The 17,558-nt window shown below is 40.4% G+C and overlaps 1 protein-coding gene across 10 annotated transcripts in view; it reads left to right on the top strand.

Moving 5' to 3' along the window:
• The window catches only part of BICD1 (BICD cargo adaptor 1), a 143,737-nt gene that overhangs the window by 46,270 nt on the left and 79,909 nt on the right, over positions 1-17,558 (top strand). For all 10 annotated transcript variants that reach the window (XR_014775952.1, XM_084764842.1, XM_084764841.1 and 7 more), the window contains exon 2: positions 9,434-9,646. Coding sequence is in view for 9 of the 10 variants with exons in the window: in XM_084764842.1 (XP_084620968.1) it covers positions 9,434-9,646 (213 nt within the window). In the remaining variant the exon portion in view is untranslated. The remainder of the gene's footprint in view (positions 1-9,433; positions 9,647-17,558) is intronic.

The raw sequence follows: 17,558 nt of genomic DNA, 5'->3' as shown, positions 1-17,558 counted from the left end.
CTCTCTCTGGTCACTAGCCTTTCTCCCACAGGCAAGACTCCTGGGCTTACAATGCCTGGAACTTTCTTGTTCTTATTTTCTATCCCCAATAAGTCTTGCATCCATTTGGGATAAAAAATGTATTTTCTAGTCATATTACTATCATCTTTATATTCCTCACTAGAAGCTCTAGCTACCTATGTCTTCAAACTATTCCAGAAAAGTCAACTGAGTCATTAATCTGTCCAAACGGCATTGCCCTGGGAAATTCAGCATTTTTATTATCACGGATTTCCCAGAGGGGCCTGGGGATCTCCCATAAAATAACCACACCATGCTAAATTCAAGGTGAACAGGATAGCCCCAAGCATGATGAGGCAGCAAGGGGCATTCTGGGCACCCCTGGTTCCTAGCTTTGCCTCATTAAGGCACACTCATCACAGCTGTGCTAATGGGTGAATTACACTCCGTAAGCTCCATTGCTGACTGCAGCTCCTCTGACACGGCCACCATAAAAGCTACTGACAATAATTAGAAGTTTAAAAATTATGTAAGATTTATTATATGGTGGAGCATCTTTTGGGTCACAGAAGCCTTATTCATAATAGTCAGAATCTGGAAACAACCAAGATGTCCCTCAACTGAATGGATAAAGAAACTGTGGTACATTTATACAATGGAATACAACTCAGCTATTAAAAACAAGGAAATCTTGAAGGATCATCCTGAGTTAGGTAACCCAGACCCAGAAAGGCACACATGGTATATACTCACTTATAAGTGGCTATTAGCTCAACACAGATGTCTCTGAGAGACTCCACCCAGGAGGGGATCAGGACAGATGCTGGGACTTGCATCTGGACTCTAGGTGGAGCACTGAGAGTGGGATGGAAGAGTGGAGGGATGGAAGGACCCAGAGGGCTCAGGGGCCCCACAGGGAGACCACCAAGGCCAGCAGATCTAGACCCAGGGGACCGTGTACAAACGGATTCACCAACCAAAGACAATGCACACAGAGAACCTAGATCCTTTGTTCAGATACAGTGGATGTACGCCTCATTCTCCAGGGTTCTGTGTGTGGAGGAGCAGGAACTACCTCTAACATGGACTCTGGCGCCCCCTGGTTGACCACTTTGCCTTGGCAGGGAGGCCCCGTGGGCACACAGAGGAAGGGGAAACCTACTATGTGGGTGAGACTTGATAGGCTGTGGTCATACGGTTGGGGAGAAGGTCCCCTTCTGTCAGAGGTCCAGGGGAGGGGAATAGGGCAGAAGAGGGAGTGAGGGTGGGAACAGGAAGATACAAGTGAAGAGATAACAACCAGGGTGTGAGATGAATAAATTATAATAAATAAATAAATAAAAATGATAAGATTTAACATTATTTATGATTACAATTAAGTCATATGTTGTAGAGGACTCACATGTTCATGGCTTATCCACACACACACAGAATCCAAGAGAAGTAGTTTGGCTCTTATCTTTTCAGATTTTTCCCCCTCTGCCATGTGTCGCACTTGCTTACATGACAAAAAATGATGGCCACAAATGCTTTTGTGCTCCAGCCAACATGTGTGTGTTCTACACTGGAAGAAAGTAGATCCCTCAAATGAATCAGCTCATTGTACACAACTCCTCTCCTTCTACCCGCTAACCTCTGTCCACCCCTAGAAGGCAATGAAGTTGGGGAAAGTGACTTTGTAGCTTGGGAAATTGCCACTGCAAGGAATATCAACATTATTGAATAAAGCACGGAAAGATAATGTGTCAGCAACTTGCAGTCTTATGGCTACACACCATAGCTTACAAGGCTAGAGATAAAGGGCATGTAGTTTAGTTACAAGCCCATTTCTTACATTGCTTAAATTGCTTTTTTGTTTGTTTGTTTGTTTCTACTCTTCCTATAGGCCCTGAGAAAAAGTTTTATGTATATATATTTTTGGTTTTTGTTTGTTTGTTTTTTTTTGAGACAGGGTTTCTCTGTGTAGTCTTGGCTGTCCTGAACTCGCTTTGTAGACCAGGCGGGTGTCAAACTCCAGCGATCCGCCTGCCTCTGCCTCCCAAGTACTGCGATTACAGGTGTGTGCCACTGCGCCTGGCAATGGTTTTTGTTTTTCAGATAGAATCTTACTATGTAGCCTAGGCTAGTCTGGAACTGCCCCAGTCTGCTGAGTGCCCCACACCTGCCTACTATTTGCATTTACTGGGTTCTTTTTCTAGTTTCTTGGCATAGGTCGGCTATAGACAAGCTGGTGTAGTTGGTGGATAGATTCTGCCACCTAGCTTTGAATGCTGGCTGTGCTACTTTATTCACTCAAAGGTAACTGAACTTTGAATACTAAATTAAAAGAATACTGTCTCTTACTATAAGCCATTATTTTGGGCCTAGGCAGATTTTAAAAATTGAAGTAAAAGATCATATTTTTATGAGAACAAGAAGATGTACTAAAAAATATACAGTTAATGCATATTATTAGCCAATAAGGTTGCAGATGTCTAAATTCAAAACAAAGAAAACAATAAAACCAAAAATGTTTCTTTTTTTCTTCTTTTTCTTCTCCTCCTCTTCTTTGAACATACGTGTGTGTGCTGAGGTTAGAAGTTGACAATGGAAGTATTCCTTAGTTGATTTCCACTTAATTTTTGAGGAAGGGTCTCTCAGTGAGCCTCAATCTCACAGACTGAGACCGGTTGGGTTTTCAGCAAACTGGAATTCTTCAGTTTCTGCCCTTGCCCTATGTAGAAGATTTTAATCAAGCAACATAGCTGCTCTGGCAAGAGATCACATCCAAAGACCTAGGTCTGTGTGATCCTGCTGGAATACACACTCTTACTGTACACATTGATTCCTCTGGCTGGGATTCCAAACAGTGACAACTAATTGAGGAATTGACAAAATGATGAATCAGAGAAAGATTTGACAGAAGGAGTCAGAGAGGGTATGGCCAGCTCTCACAGGAAGCTCCTTAAGAGCAGGGCAGAAGGAGATATAGAGATAGAGACAGAGATAGAGAGGTAGATAGATGATCGAGAGAGAGAGGAGGACTGCAAGAAATGGAGGAGATAGTGGGATACATGAGACATGAGAGCAGAAGGGCTGAGTGAAGGAAGAGAGCCATTGGGAGGGAGGAAAGAGCATAGGAGAGGGAAGCGGGGAAAGGAAAAATGAGAACAAAGAAAAGTGGTACACTTGTCAAGTTGCCATGATGAAACCCATTACTTTGTATGACAACATAAAAATTAATAGCAAAAATGGAAAAAAAATCCAGGCCTTAGGTCAATATATATTTAGTTAAGAAGCTATTGGGCATTGATTGGGATAAAAAAATTATCAGGAGTGCTGAATTAGCTTAGAGAGTATTTAAGAAGTGTTGGATGTATGATTCGTCTATCAGGCTGGGCAGAGAGGCTTCTTCTGCAGTGGCATCGATGACTGCAGGCTCACAGCTGAGAATGAGAGGCATTAAAGACTTCAGTGGCAATGACCTCACCCCACCCCCCGCCCCGTCAAAAAAAGGAAATTCTCCAAACAGGAAGCTATTGAAAAGAGTTCTTAAAATTGTGATAAAGAGGCTGAAGTGTAGTGCTTCACAGTTGATGGCTTCTGGTGGGACTGTGGGGGAAGGAATATATATATATATATATTTATTTCAGTTTAGTGGTTTTTGTGGGACCACTGAGTATGTGTGTGTGTGAATGACTGGGCCTCTGGCTTGTGTGTCTTCACTTGGGCTCTTTCCCTTCTGTTGGTTTGCTCATCAAACGTTGATGTGATGATTTTTTGTTTTATCTTATATTTTGTTTTGTTGTTATCTCTATAAAGCATTTTTTTTCTAATGAAAGAAAGAAAGGGAGCAGATCCATATGGGGGAGGAGGGGAGGTGGGGAGGAACCAGGATGACTAGAGGGAGGGATAACTGTTACCAGCATATATTGTAGGAGAAATGAGTCTACTGTCAATAAAAGGGGGAAACGAAATCAATAAAATGCAATAAAGCATCAAAACTTTAAAATGCTGCAGAGAAAAATAGGTATTTAATGGTGGACTTTCTGACTGATAAAGCAACAGAAATGTAACTGGTAAAGTAATTTATTTTTAATCAAAGAAGTTAATCTAGTTCATTGGGGAGGATGGGCTTCAGGGACAGGGTTGCTTGCCAGCCTGTCTCTCCCACAGGTTGATTCTGCCTATATACTTGGTGAACACTTAGATGTAGAAGTGATGATGGAGAGGCCTTAATGAAAAGCCACTGATAACCTTAGTGACACACCACTGTTGTCATCCTTGTTTAGACTTAAATTTGGGCTTGTTCCTCTGGGGAGGGCTAGTTCCAGTCTCTATGCTGACTAATCGCTAAACAGCCCCCCCCCCCGGCTTGTCCATGCATGCGTTCTTCTTTATCTCTGTGGAGTAACACGGTAGTTACTACCTATATAGTTTATGTAACCATTAAGATTAATTTAATTACACAAAATCAACTCAATACATTGTTCAAACTAACCACATTTCTTGAGCCTCATAACTATTCAAGGCTAACAGTGATCATATTGGCCAACAAAGATTGTTATTGAAGAAAGCTCCTTGGGGGCACTGGTGATCTGTGCTCTTACTGTAGCCATTATTTTCTTCTTATAACGGTTACAACATTATAGCACAGTTATTGATTTAGCCACTATGTTTCACTAGAGTACATCAAGTGAATGATAGAGATTTCATTTTTCTAGAACCATTCCTCACAGCCTAAAGCAGTGTCTGGTGTGGAATAGCGCTCTGTTGATATTTGTTGAGAGAATGAACAACTGAGAATGACTTAGTAAAGTTCAGTATCGTTTTGAAGCTTCAAATTGTAAATGTTTTGTCTCATAATTTTGGGTAAACCACTAGTTTCTGCCACAGTTCTTTTTAAGATTAAATAATGAACATTTTATAAGCTGTCATACTTATTGAAGTTAAGGTGATATTAAAAATATTCTCATCAAAATTTATCTTTAATATCATAAAAATACTGGGTAAAAATTCTATTTCATAATGTATTGTTTATGTTAGATACATAATACATAATGATACATAAGACATTAGACACAGAAAGATATAAAATATCATTTTCTTTTGATGAAGAAGTTACATATAGCACTTCTGTACCTGTGTGTGTTTTCCTTCAGCTGGTGGACAAAGGCAGGTTATTCAGGTGTCCTCCAATGTCTGGCAGGGGGATGGCCTGGGTCCTATGTCCTTTGTTCTCATCCAGACACTGCTTGCTTCTGGATGAGAACAACTATCTCTCAGGGGCCATTGGGGTGTTTTAGGGTGAGGCCTGAGGCCGAGGGTGCTGGGCCAGGCTCCTGGTCTCTCTGGGGGAGGTGGGAAGTGAATTTTCCATGGGGTGTCATGGCTTAGCTCCTTTTAGAATGAGACTGCAGTTCCCAGATGGCAGTGGAGACTCTGGAGCTCCACAAGCCCACGATGATACCAAGTGTTACAGCTCCTTGTTTGAGCTGCTGTGCCAAGTACACTAGAAGTAGGTGGATGTTTGACACCTGCTGGCAGGCAGATCCGGTGAGATACAGGCCTGGCAGTATTTCACCAGGCACCAGCACCAAGCTATTGGCAGTGGTTGAGCAGGACCCAGTGGCTGCAAAGGCAGTTCTGCCATTGCTGCCTTACCACTGGGCGTCCAGTGACAGTTCCTCCCATAATCAATGGCGTCTCAGATAGTTATGGTAGAGGAATGGTGAGTAAGAGAGCCATGAACTCCCCCAGCAAGCTAGCCAGCCTTTATTTATGAACCTTGGGTAGTGGGGAGGGGATTTGAAGGTGAACATGTCTGATTCGCTAGGGCTAAGGATGCCAGGATACTTAATCTACTATATGCAGTGCTATAGTAAAGATTAGTATCCTGAGTGTTAGGAATGCATAAGAACAGAACTCTTCAGAGATGTCGTCAACAAGCAAAAGGCCTACCTTAGAATGGTTCTTAAAGTAAATTGTCTGAAGAAGTCACCAAATATCATATGGCTGAGAACATTGAAGTTGTCCTAACACCATATCTGTAATTCATGGAGAGGTAGAAAATAAAGGGCTGAAAGCACAACTGGACCATCTTTGAAAAAGCACTATTTTCAGAAACCTTGAACACCTGTGACCTGGATAGACAGCAAAGGAATCAAATCCCTTAGATAAAATTTTATTGAATTTACAATAAAAAAAAAGTCATGTCAAGCATTTGGGAGGCAGAGGCAGGAAGATCTCTATGAGTTTGAGGCCAGCCTGATCTACAAATTGAGTTCCAGGCCAGACAAGACCACAGTGTGATACCTTGCTTGAAAACAACAACAACATCAATAACAACAACAACAACATCATCAACAACAACAACAACCACCTAAAAAAGATTTAGGGTGTGATGCAATTCTAAGCCACAGACCCAGAGAGGGCTCAAGACAGGGCTCATGGATCTCCCTGGGAAAAGAAATAGAATGGATTTTGCAGGTGGGGATGGGAACAGGAGGGATCAGGTGGTGTGGAAGGAGAGAGAGGCTACTGGGAAAGACGATTGAAATTGGGGGCGTTTGGAGCGTTATGTAGAAACCTAGTGTAGTGGAAACTCCCTGGTGGTCTATGAGAGTGATCTTGGGCCATCTACTATAAGCCGGCAAGGCTCCTAGCACTGGGACTGGGACACCAACACAGCCTCAAAACCTTAAACCTACAATCTGTCCTGCCTGCAAGATGTACTGGGGCAATGGTGGCTCAGAGCTTGTGGGAGTGGCCAAACAATGACGGATCCAACTTGACGGCCAGGCCATGGAGATGGAGCCCATGCCTGACACTGCCTGACTAGCCAAGAACCGGAAGCTGGATGACTCAGAGACCTCGGGTAGAGAACCAAGCATGACTCGAAAAAAAAAAATCAATGAAATGATTCCTATACTCATAGGTTGGTGCCTAGCTCAGTTGTCATCAAAGAAGCTTCCTCCAGCCGCTGATGGGAGCAGACGCAGAGACACACAGCCAAACACTAGGTGGAGCCAGGGAGCCCTCGGAAGATGGGGAGGAAGGATTGTAGAGAGAGAGAGGGCAGGAGAACGCAGCCCATGGAATCAACTAAGCAGGGCTCACAGGGCCTCACAGAGACTGAAGTGACAAACACGAACCCTGTATGGGTCTGAGCTAGGTCCTCTGCTTATACTTTATGGTTGTGTAGTTTGGTGATCTTGTGGGACTCCTGGCGGGGAGTGTCTGACTCTTTTACCTGCGTTTGGAACCACTTTCCTCCTGCTGGGTTGCCTCATATCCTTGATGTGAGATTATGTGCCTCGTCTTATTGTGACTTGTTATGCCATGTTTGGTTGATATCCCTAGGAGGTCTGTCCTTTTTGTTTGTTTTTGTTTCTTAAGGGCAATGGAGGAGGAGTGGATCTGGGGGAGAGGAGGTGTGGGGAGAATGACTGGGAGGAAGATATAATGTTTGAGATGAGAATAAGAAAGAAAAGAGTTCAGGTGTGGTGTTACAAGGCTACGATTTTATTGTAAAGGAATTGGAGGCAGGGTAATCAGGGCTCAAGGTCATCCTTGGCTTACAAGTTCAGAGGTCAGTCTGGGCTACATACGATCCTGTTTAAACAAACTAACAAGCAAAACAACAAGGATAATAAAAAAGGCCATATAAGTAAAGGAAAAAATACTTGTAGGAGTAGTTATTCTGGTTGGGCTTATACTAATAACAAAAGAAATTTGATTCCCTGCAAGGCTACATATTAAAAGTAGTGCTGCATAATTGTAACCACACATAATAATTAGTACGCTACAGAACCCTGTAGAAGCGTCAGAATGCCCATGGAATTAGTGTAGTACCTAAAAGGAATTTCTAAGTCAAATAGAGCTGGGGGTAATTAGCCTGTGTCTCACTGCTGCTGATTTCTTTTTTCTAAGCTAGTTTGGCTACTGAGATGAGGTGATGCTTCCCAGGTTTCCTCAGTATTCATTTCTTAGGGAACGAATTTGAAGAGGGATTCTTTGAGGTTGTGCAAATAGCTGGTACTTGGGAGGCAGACCCATGCACGTCTCTGTGAGTTTGAGGCCCACCTGAGGCAGACCCATGCACGTCTCTGTGAGTTCGAGGCCCACCTGAGGCAGACCCATGCACATCTCTGTGAGTTCGAGGCCCACCTGAGGCAGACCCATGCACATCTCTGTGAGTTCGAGGCCCACCTGAGGCAGACCCATGCACGTCTCTGTGAGTTTGAGGCCCACCTGAGGCAGACCCATGCACATCTCTGTGAGTTCGAGGCCCACCTGAGGCAGACCCATGCACATCTCTGTGAGTTCGAGGCCCACCTGGTTTGTCTTAAAAGAAAAGCAAGCAAGCAAACAACAAAACCCCAACAACAACAAGAGATTACACACATACCCCATTTCTCCCCGTACTTTTGTCCACAAATTTTAGGTTACAAGGATGAGTTTTTCCCCCTGTAACAGTTATTTCTTGGTGTATTCATAATATAATTCATTTCTATCACACCTTTTATATTAGAATTCTACTATAAGGAAGGGTACTTAGTAAAAGTTCTGTTTTTCAAAATTATTCAGGTTGAATCTATTATTTCCCACCCCTTCTCTGTGGCTCCATTGTTTATCTGTAGGAAAGCTAGGTTCAGTACCAATATTTTATACCAATAGTTTGTTACTCCTGGTATTCAGTGTGGGTTGATTTTTACTAATATTTATTTGGGGGTAAATATGAAATATTATTGTGCCTTTTAACTTCAGGATGATATAAAATACTCAAAACTAAGCATCATTTTCCTTACTTCTTCTATCAGATTTTATTCTCTCATTCTTTCCATACTTCTCTGTTATCCTCTGCTGGTTTTCAATTTTGTTAATTTGACTTATTTCTTCTGTAATTGTTTTGTACAAATAAGTGAATGCTTATTATATAGAGATGACATTTTAATGCCTCTTTGTGGTTGTAGGAAATCTGCATGCTGATTGGTGTTTTTCTTTTTCTCTTCTCCTCTTAAGGGTATCCTCTGACACTATTGCCAATGTACTAAAGAATTGATGTAATTATTATTTTTTTCTTGGAAAATATTAAAGAAAACAACAATATAAAATGCGATGGACTTTTAAACACCGCGCTATAGGATGTGTCTAAACAATGTAATATAAAGTACCTAGCAATGTTTTCACATTTTCTTTGATTCATACATTTTGGCAAGATATTTAAAATTTTTCTTTATCCTGATGATTGCGTTTGAAGAGGCTGGTGGTGTGGCGTAGTGATTTGGTATAGACTGTTACATATTTGTGTGTGTATATTCATTTATTATTTAATTCTTTGCATCTAGCAGTATTTCAGAGTAGCATTTCTTATATGCGAAACCAAATAAAACATTTGCCTGAGTCTGTTCACTAATGTTGAGGTGTTTCTCATTGTGCACTCTCTCTTCAGGCGTTTGGGCAGTCCTTCTCCACCCACCGTAAAGTGGCCGAGGATGGGGAGACCCGGGAGGAGACACTTCTGCAGGAGTCTGCGTCCAAGGAAGCTTACTATCTAAACAAGGTCCTGGAGATGCAGAGTGAGCTGAAGCAGAGCCGGGCTGTGGTCACAAATGTCCAGGCGGAGAACGAGAGGCTCTCGGCTGTTGTGCAGGAACTGAAAGAGGTAAACAACTCAGTTTCCTTTGAGATTTGTCTTTCAGGATCTAATCGTCTTTAGAAATCATCTCACAGAGAGACACGTGTGTCACTAACTCCATTAGGTGTTTTAGCCATCACAGATTAGGATAGACAAAGTTTGGCAAGTCCTTAGTTTGGTAGATGCTATATGAATGCAACACTTTAATCAATATTATGATATTTATTCAATAAAATGGTTAATCTTGTTTCCATAGCAGCATTGGTACTGGCAAAGGCATATATACTTAGGTGGTGTGTTTGAGATGTTGCTTTTGTATATATGCATATTTGTTAAAAATCTCATCTATATATAATAATTGTAGAGCAGTATAATGGGAAAAATTGTTGAATTAAGTATTAGGAAAACAGTATATGCTACTAGTGTTAGCATTATGTTCATAGTATGTGTAAGGTTTATTTTAAGGTTATACTGTTATGTTCCTGGTACATAATAAAAATGCTGTTTCATTAATAAGTAACTTTGTGTGTCCTCCATAAAATACTGTTGAAAATAAATATTACTCTTATATAGGTGTGAATTCCTGTGTGAAAAGTGTTAGCTAGCTAGGGCAGCCTGGGCTGTGTGGCAAGACTCTACCTCAAACACAAAACAAAAGAGACAAAGCCCAAATAACCCAAAGCAAACATATATAAAACTAAGAAAAGAAGAAAAAAAATATTATACACTGATGTTCAGATCTGGAGAGCCCTGAGCTGTGATTTAAGGTAGACAGAGGCAATCACCGAGGGTTTCTACTTCTGCTTAACTTTAAAAACTGATCTAAGATTTTCATATAGTTCCTTCTACGTTTTAAATATCTTTTTATTTTATTACATTTTAAGCATTTATTTATGTTTTGTGTGTTGTGTATGTTTTTGCACACACATGTTCTACAGTGGAGGTCAGAGAAACGTTCAGACTAGGTTCTTTTCACCTATCACATGGGCGACTTGCAGAATAGGATGTTTCCCCCTATAACATGGGCAACCTAGCAATCACTGTCATGCTGGGAGGCTTTGTACCAAGAACGTTTACCTGCTGAACCATCTCACTGGTCCCTTAAATTGTTTTATTAGTCTCACTGAATATATTTTTTGGTTGATTATTTTGGCTTTTTGAGACAGGGTCTCTCTGTGTAGCCTTGGCTGTCCTGGACTTACTTTGTAGACCAGGCTGGCCTCGAACTTACAGAGATCTGCCTGCCTCTGCCTCCCATGTGCTGGGATTAAGGGCGTTCGTCACATGCTACTTTTAAAAATATTTTTTTCCCTCTTACCCCTGAGTGCTTAGAGTAAATTCTCACTGGTGTATTTCATTTACTAGAAACAAGATGGAGTCCTTTTCTAAAAAGATGTATTTTAATTGTTTTTAATTATGTTTATGTATGTTGGTCTACATATGGACATGCACATGTGAGAATCAGTGCCCTTAGAATGGGAATCAACTGTGGGTCATCTGCAAGAGTAATGTCTGCTCTTGGTCATTAAGCCATTTCTCCAGCTCCAAATGCAACCTTTTACTGTGTTGTTAGAGGGAAGGGATGCTGCTTAAATGTGGCTAAGGAAATAAGAAGGCAAGCTTGTCTATTGGCTTTTATCCCATATTTCAGCATTTTAAACTCAGGATTTCATCATCTCTACAAGAACGCACCTCTTAATATAACTACACTAATGATTGCATTTCAGTGTATGGATTTGAGGGAAGATGTATTCAGACCATAACAGCTATGGTCTTGTGATGGTTCATGTTATATGTCAACAAAAGAATCTCTCAGGAGAAAAAAAATCACGATGTTATAGTGAAGGCATGAATAAATAAAATAAATCATTTTAGAAAATGGCTCCATCTTGGGAGCAGAGAGTAGCTCTCACTGTCCATACTGATGCCTTGATCTTATTTGTACTCCAGAATGTTGAGAAATACTTTTTCTTTATGAATTTTCAGATATGTGCTATTTTAAGTGTTGCCTTATCCATATGTTTTTAAACCACTTTTAAAATTTAATTGTCCCTTCTGTAGAATATATAATTAATTTCATAATATATCAGTGACTTGGCTTCCAGAAACCTATTATATGTAAGGAGTTCATATCTATTAGAGCCACAGGGTGGGAAGGCACCTCAGTGGCTATTTGGTAATGATTCCCTCCAGGGCAATAATTCTTTGACATCCCTAAAGGAGGTATATATTATCAGATACTTATAGCACTCTGTAAAATATATAATAAATTATCAAGTTTCTTTTAAGCAAAAGAGCATGTTTTACTTGTTACTTGTTTTGGTATTTACAGCTTCTGCACAGTGCTTGACAAAACAGATTATTTTAGAAATAATTTTTATTGAATCAAGTAGAATTAAGCTGAACTAAAAGAACATGTTTTGTGAGTTGATCCTTCCTGGCCTCAGTCTGCTGTACTGTTTACCAACAATGTAACCTGGGCAAGATATATTTGTTTACCTTGTTAGTCAGCTTTCCATTGTTACAATAAGTACTTGGTAGAGTCAACTTATATATGACTTATTTTGGCTCATATTTTGGGGGTTTCAGCCCATGACCAAGCGGTCTTGTTGCTTTTGGATGAGGCACCACGTCATGGCAGGGAATGCACGGCAGAACAAACCAGAACTCACTACACTCTTTATAGGAAAAAGAGCCAAGGAGGAAAGAGGCTGGGGCCCCACTGTCTTATTCAAAAGCAGGCCTCCCACACTGCAAATATCCCACAGTGCTCTACTTCTTAAAGCTTCTGCCACCTCCCAATAGTGCCAAGCTATAGACCAACTCTCAAACACATGGATTGTAGTATTGTGTAAGTTTCTTTCTATTCAGCATGGAGCTATTCCACCCCATCACACACACACACACACACACACACACACACACACACACACACACACACACAAAAAGGAAGGAAGCAAAAAGAAAAGAGAAAAGAAACAGTCGTGACAGGAAGCCGTTGAAACCAACTCTTAAAAATTGTGATAAGGATGTTGAAATGTAGCTGTCCACAGTTGATATCGTCTGGCACGGGTGAGGCGAGACACAGAACTCAGTTTTCTTTAGGGAGCTGGCCACTGGGAATGAAGTCATGCTCCAGTGAATATATGGGCATCACAGATTGACTTTCTTTTCTTCTTTTTTTGGGAGGAAGTCACAAAGTGAGAGAGCTGGGAAATGAGTGTGGTTGGATGCATTGTGTGAAATTCCTAAAAATCAATATTTTCTATCTCCTGTCTCTCTCCCAAGGTTCTCATGCTAGTGCTGGGAATTGTCACTCTAATTGTTACTTTTTGGTTAAATGAAAAATTGATTCCCTTTGCTTTTCAGCCTTTATTTCTAGTTTCTGAATCTATAGAGAATAATTTTTTTTAGTTTTCTGTTTGTCTGGGAAGGTCTAAACTATTTGGACAAAGCTGTCTCATCATCTCCTCAGAAGGAACATATCTAGAGGCATTGGATGTCTCTCACATGCAGTGATCTTAGGTCAGCACCCTGGCCATTCTTTTTAGTTTTGACTTGCAACATCTGTTTACAATGTTTACAAGACACAGACACCTGATATATTTTAAAATAGCCTTAGTTAACCTGAGGTAGGGCAGATATTAATCCCCTAAACTACTTCCCATAGTGGGGCAAGTGCAGGATCCCTGCCCCAATCCCATGCCATCTGCTTCTAATGATTTCTATCAAGCTACCTCCCATTCATAATCCCAACTACTTGCTAATGTTCTCCATCTGGGCCAAATCTCCATCCACGCTGGCCATGTGCTTCTTTTCCATCTAATCCATGGCAGCCTTCTTCTCTCTTCTTCTCCAGTTTCTCTTCTTTCCAAGATTCTCTCTGTCTCCCCACATCCAGGAACCTTAGCCATGCCTGTCTCATTTGCCCTGCCCAGGCGTGACGGCCTTTTATTAATTAGCATCAAAATACATCAGACCAACACCATTGGAGCTATGTATTGATTTTTTTCCTTAAATGTTCAACTCAGTTTTAATCCTTTTGGTTTCACTTTTTCATTTCTTTATCTAGTTAATATCTTTAATACCTGTAGTAAGCTAGGCATATGCCTTTAAAGACAAATAATCTGTCTTCTTTGGCTATAGTTTTAATTTTCTTTTTTCAAGAAAGTCATAAATGTATGCACTTTTGGGGTTTAATCTTTTTTCCTATTATGCCTTTGAGATCCATCTAAGTTATTGTTTATTTCAATATCAAATTTGTTCCTTTTTTTATAGCTGGGTATTATTCTACTGTATTGACATATTACATTGACATATTGTTTAATTGATTACCCTGGCTTTGATTCCCAGCACTCACATGGTGACTAACAAGTACTTATTTCTCCAGTCCCAGTGTCCTCTTATGGTCTTTGTGGGCACCAGGCATGTAAGTGATACACATACATACATGCAGGCAAAATATCCATGAATATAATAAAAACAAAAGTTAAATAAGAATCATTTGCCAGTGTGTGCTATTGTGTTTTTATTTACTATAATGAAGTGCCTGAGATGGGCTATTTTGTAAAGAAAGGAAAATTATTTAGTTTACAGTTCTGGAGAGTCAAGGGACATCAGCTCAGCTCTAGTGAGGACCCTGTGGGTGATGGAGCCGTGTCTGTAAGAGAGAAGAGTCACATCACCAAACAGGAGCCCAGGGATGTTTTGGCCCCACAGTCCCTTCTAAAGCACACATCCAGCTAACCTAACAACTTCCCACTAACCCACCTCTTAAATGTTCCACTTTCCAAAACTTCTGCATGGAGGATCAAGATCCCAACACATGCCCTTGAGAAACAAACCATATCACAAAGTAAAATACTTTTTCATTGTGATGAAGTCTAATGTATAAAAAGTAAGTCTAGATAGAAACAAGGAGTCCACACAGTGAGCTTTGGGCTACCTCAGTATTGAGAGGTATTGGATAAAAGGAGGGAAGCAACTGAAAAATATAGTGGTGTAGAAAGAAAATAAAGGGAGAATGATTCCTTGAAGCCAAATGAGGAAAGTAGTTTTTAGGAAAAGAGTGGTCAACAGTACAAGTGATCCTAGGGGGACAAAGGTTGAAGAGACTGAATTGAGGATCATCAGTTCAGAGGACAGCCATAGAATGGTGGAAGACGTGCATTAGAGTTGACCTAAGAGAAAATACAGGAGAGAAAATTGAAATAGAATTGAGCTGCTGTTTTCATGGAGTTTGTTTCTGAAGAGCACCAAAGAAATGAGGCAGTTTCTAGGGATGAAACAAGCTCATGTGAGAGTTTGTTCTTGTTCTACAGAAACAGGGAAGAACCAGCACCTTCTATGGATGCTGATGGGTATGTTGTAGCAGAGAAGGAAATTTTATTGAGATACAAGGAAAAAGGAAGGATACACAAAACAGTTGATTTTCTTGGAAGAAGAAAGGATAGAAACTATAAAGTATGCCTTAAGATAGGGGCAAAGACTTTGATTATGTCAATGCCTGAAAAAGTGTGTAATGTGTGTATGCCAATCCTACACCTTGGATAGATGTGCAGAACAAGTGTGCACACCTTCACTCCACCTCAGGTTCCTCAAAGTGTAACGTGTATATGCCAGCCCTAGGCCTTGGGTAGATGTGAACAAGTGTGCAAACCTTCACTCCACCTTGGGTTCTTCCGAGAGGGAAGCACTAGGATTTGGAGACAGTGACCTAGCAAAGTAGGTAACTAAGATATGAACTGGGAAGCTAATGGCTATGGTAGGAGAAAATGTATCAACAGGAGGGGACTTGCAGGGGTTGAAATGCCCACAGAATTCATCTTAAAAGGAGAAAAAGTTTATTTTGTCTTGAAGTTTTGGAAGTCCTAGTTGATTGAAGATTTTGACAAGGAGCCAGAAGGTAAAAGTTTTAGGGAAACAAGGGGGACCAAGTTGGTATTTGATAGGTAATAGTAACAGTATAGATATGGACCATCTGACCTGATGACTGAGCTATAAAGCACAAGGTCTTCAGGGAGAATGCTCTATGAACATCCATGAAGCAAAGGGGGTATGGGTGTAAAGTAGCATCTTAGAAGACTGAAGAGGAAACAAGTGAGGTGTGTGTTACACACACTTGTGAGTTCATGATGCCTGCTGTGATTTCAATGCTCAGTCAGAGAGTAAAATACATGTGTTGTTGGAGGCATATATTGTGGTTCTTCTATATAAGGATTGTTAAGCATGCTTTCCACTATTTGAAAAGTTGGGTTATTAATATTTAATATTGAGAAACACTATAACAGCTTTTAAAGAATTCTCAGAATATCAGTTGATCTTTATTCAAAAATATCTTAAGTGCTGGCTCTGATGGCACATGCCTTAAATCTCAGCATTTGGGAGGCAGAGGAAGGTGGAGATGTGTGATTTGGAGGCCAACCTGGTCTATATTAAAAAGTTCCAGGCCAGCCAGAGCTACATAGTGAGATCCTGTATCAATGTATACTAATATATATATTATATATGTATGTATATATATCATTAGCATTTTGAGGTTATTATTGGAAGATGAAAAGGAGTTGTATAATTACAGTTTTTAGAGGAAAACTTTAAAAATTTATGCATATTTAAACATTCTCAGTATCCAGATATTGGACATTATTTGGGCATGACGTTAAGATAGTACTATTTATTATTTGTGACTTTATTTGTGGTTTGGACTGTGATAAGTACAATGTTCTGGTCTGATGTAAGTGCTACATTAATTTCTTGTGTAATAGGAGATGTTAAGCCAGTACCAAATGGAGAATTAAATAAGAAGCTGCAGGGATGGTCAGGCTAAATTAAGAGAATGTAAGAAAGTATAGCTGAGGACACAGTAGAAATGGCAGTTGGAATTAAAGGAATACATTTTAAAAGTAAGTTTGCGGGCTGGAGAGATGACTCAGTGGATAAGGGCGCGGCCTGCTCTTCCAGAGGTCCTGAGTTCAATTCCCAGCAACCACATGGCGGCTCACAACCATCTATGATGTGATCTGATGCCCTCTTCTGGCATGCAGGGTACATGCAGATAAAGCACTGAATGCATAATAATAAATAAAATCTTTAAAAGTAAGTTTGCATAATGTCTTTACTTCTCTCAACGTCTTTAATTTTTAAGTCTGCTGCCAGTCACTTACCATTTGCAAATAATACATTGTGAATGAAAGTCAGCTATTTAAAATGTAGAACTGGTATATGCTGTGTGCTCAACTTGTAAGAATTTCCTTCCCTCCTCCCACCCCTCCCCGTTGTCTTTATGCTCTGTGTCCTCCTTTGACCCCTTTCTTCTTCCAATTTCTTTCTCATTAAGTAGGGTTATCCCCACCTCTTACAGTATAAGAATAAGGACACATGCACAATCTGTTTTGCACATACTGATTCTTAGACTAAAAATAGCACCAACTCGATTTTGAGTATTTTTCTTCCACACTGAGCTCAGGTTTTATTCCCTGTGCAGCCCGGGCAGATGGAGAAGCAATGCAGTCAGCATTTCAAGTGAAATGCTTAGTGGACAATTAAGAAAATAGTTTTTAAGATCTTGACCTCTAGTTCTGCAGACTATCCTGCTTGAGAGGTCTTGCATGACTAAGATTCTGTTCAGGCATTTAATCTTCCCATGGGAATTTATGGCTTACCCTAACAATCAGGACACCTGAATCTATTCCGGATTTAATTTCTTAAAAGTTATAGGAAACTTATGCTTGAGCAACACAGTAAGTATTATCATAATGAATTTTGGTACACACACACACACACACACACACACACACACACACACACACACACTTCTGTTTTATGTTAGCCAGGCTCTCTCTATGTAATCCTGAGTGTTATGGAACTAATATGTAAACCAGGCTGCCCTGGAACTCATAGGAATCCACCTCCTGAGTCCCAGCTCCCACCTGTACTTTTT

This window comes from Acomys minous (genome assembly GCF_964271855.1).
Source record: "Acomys minous genome assembly, chromosome: 17".
Taxonomy (NCBI): domain Eukaryota; kingdom Metazoa; phylum Chordata; class Mammalia; order Rodentia; family Muridae; genus Acomys; species Acomys minous.
This window is presented reverse-complemented; position numbering and strand designations above follow the sequence as displayed.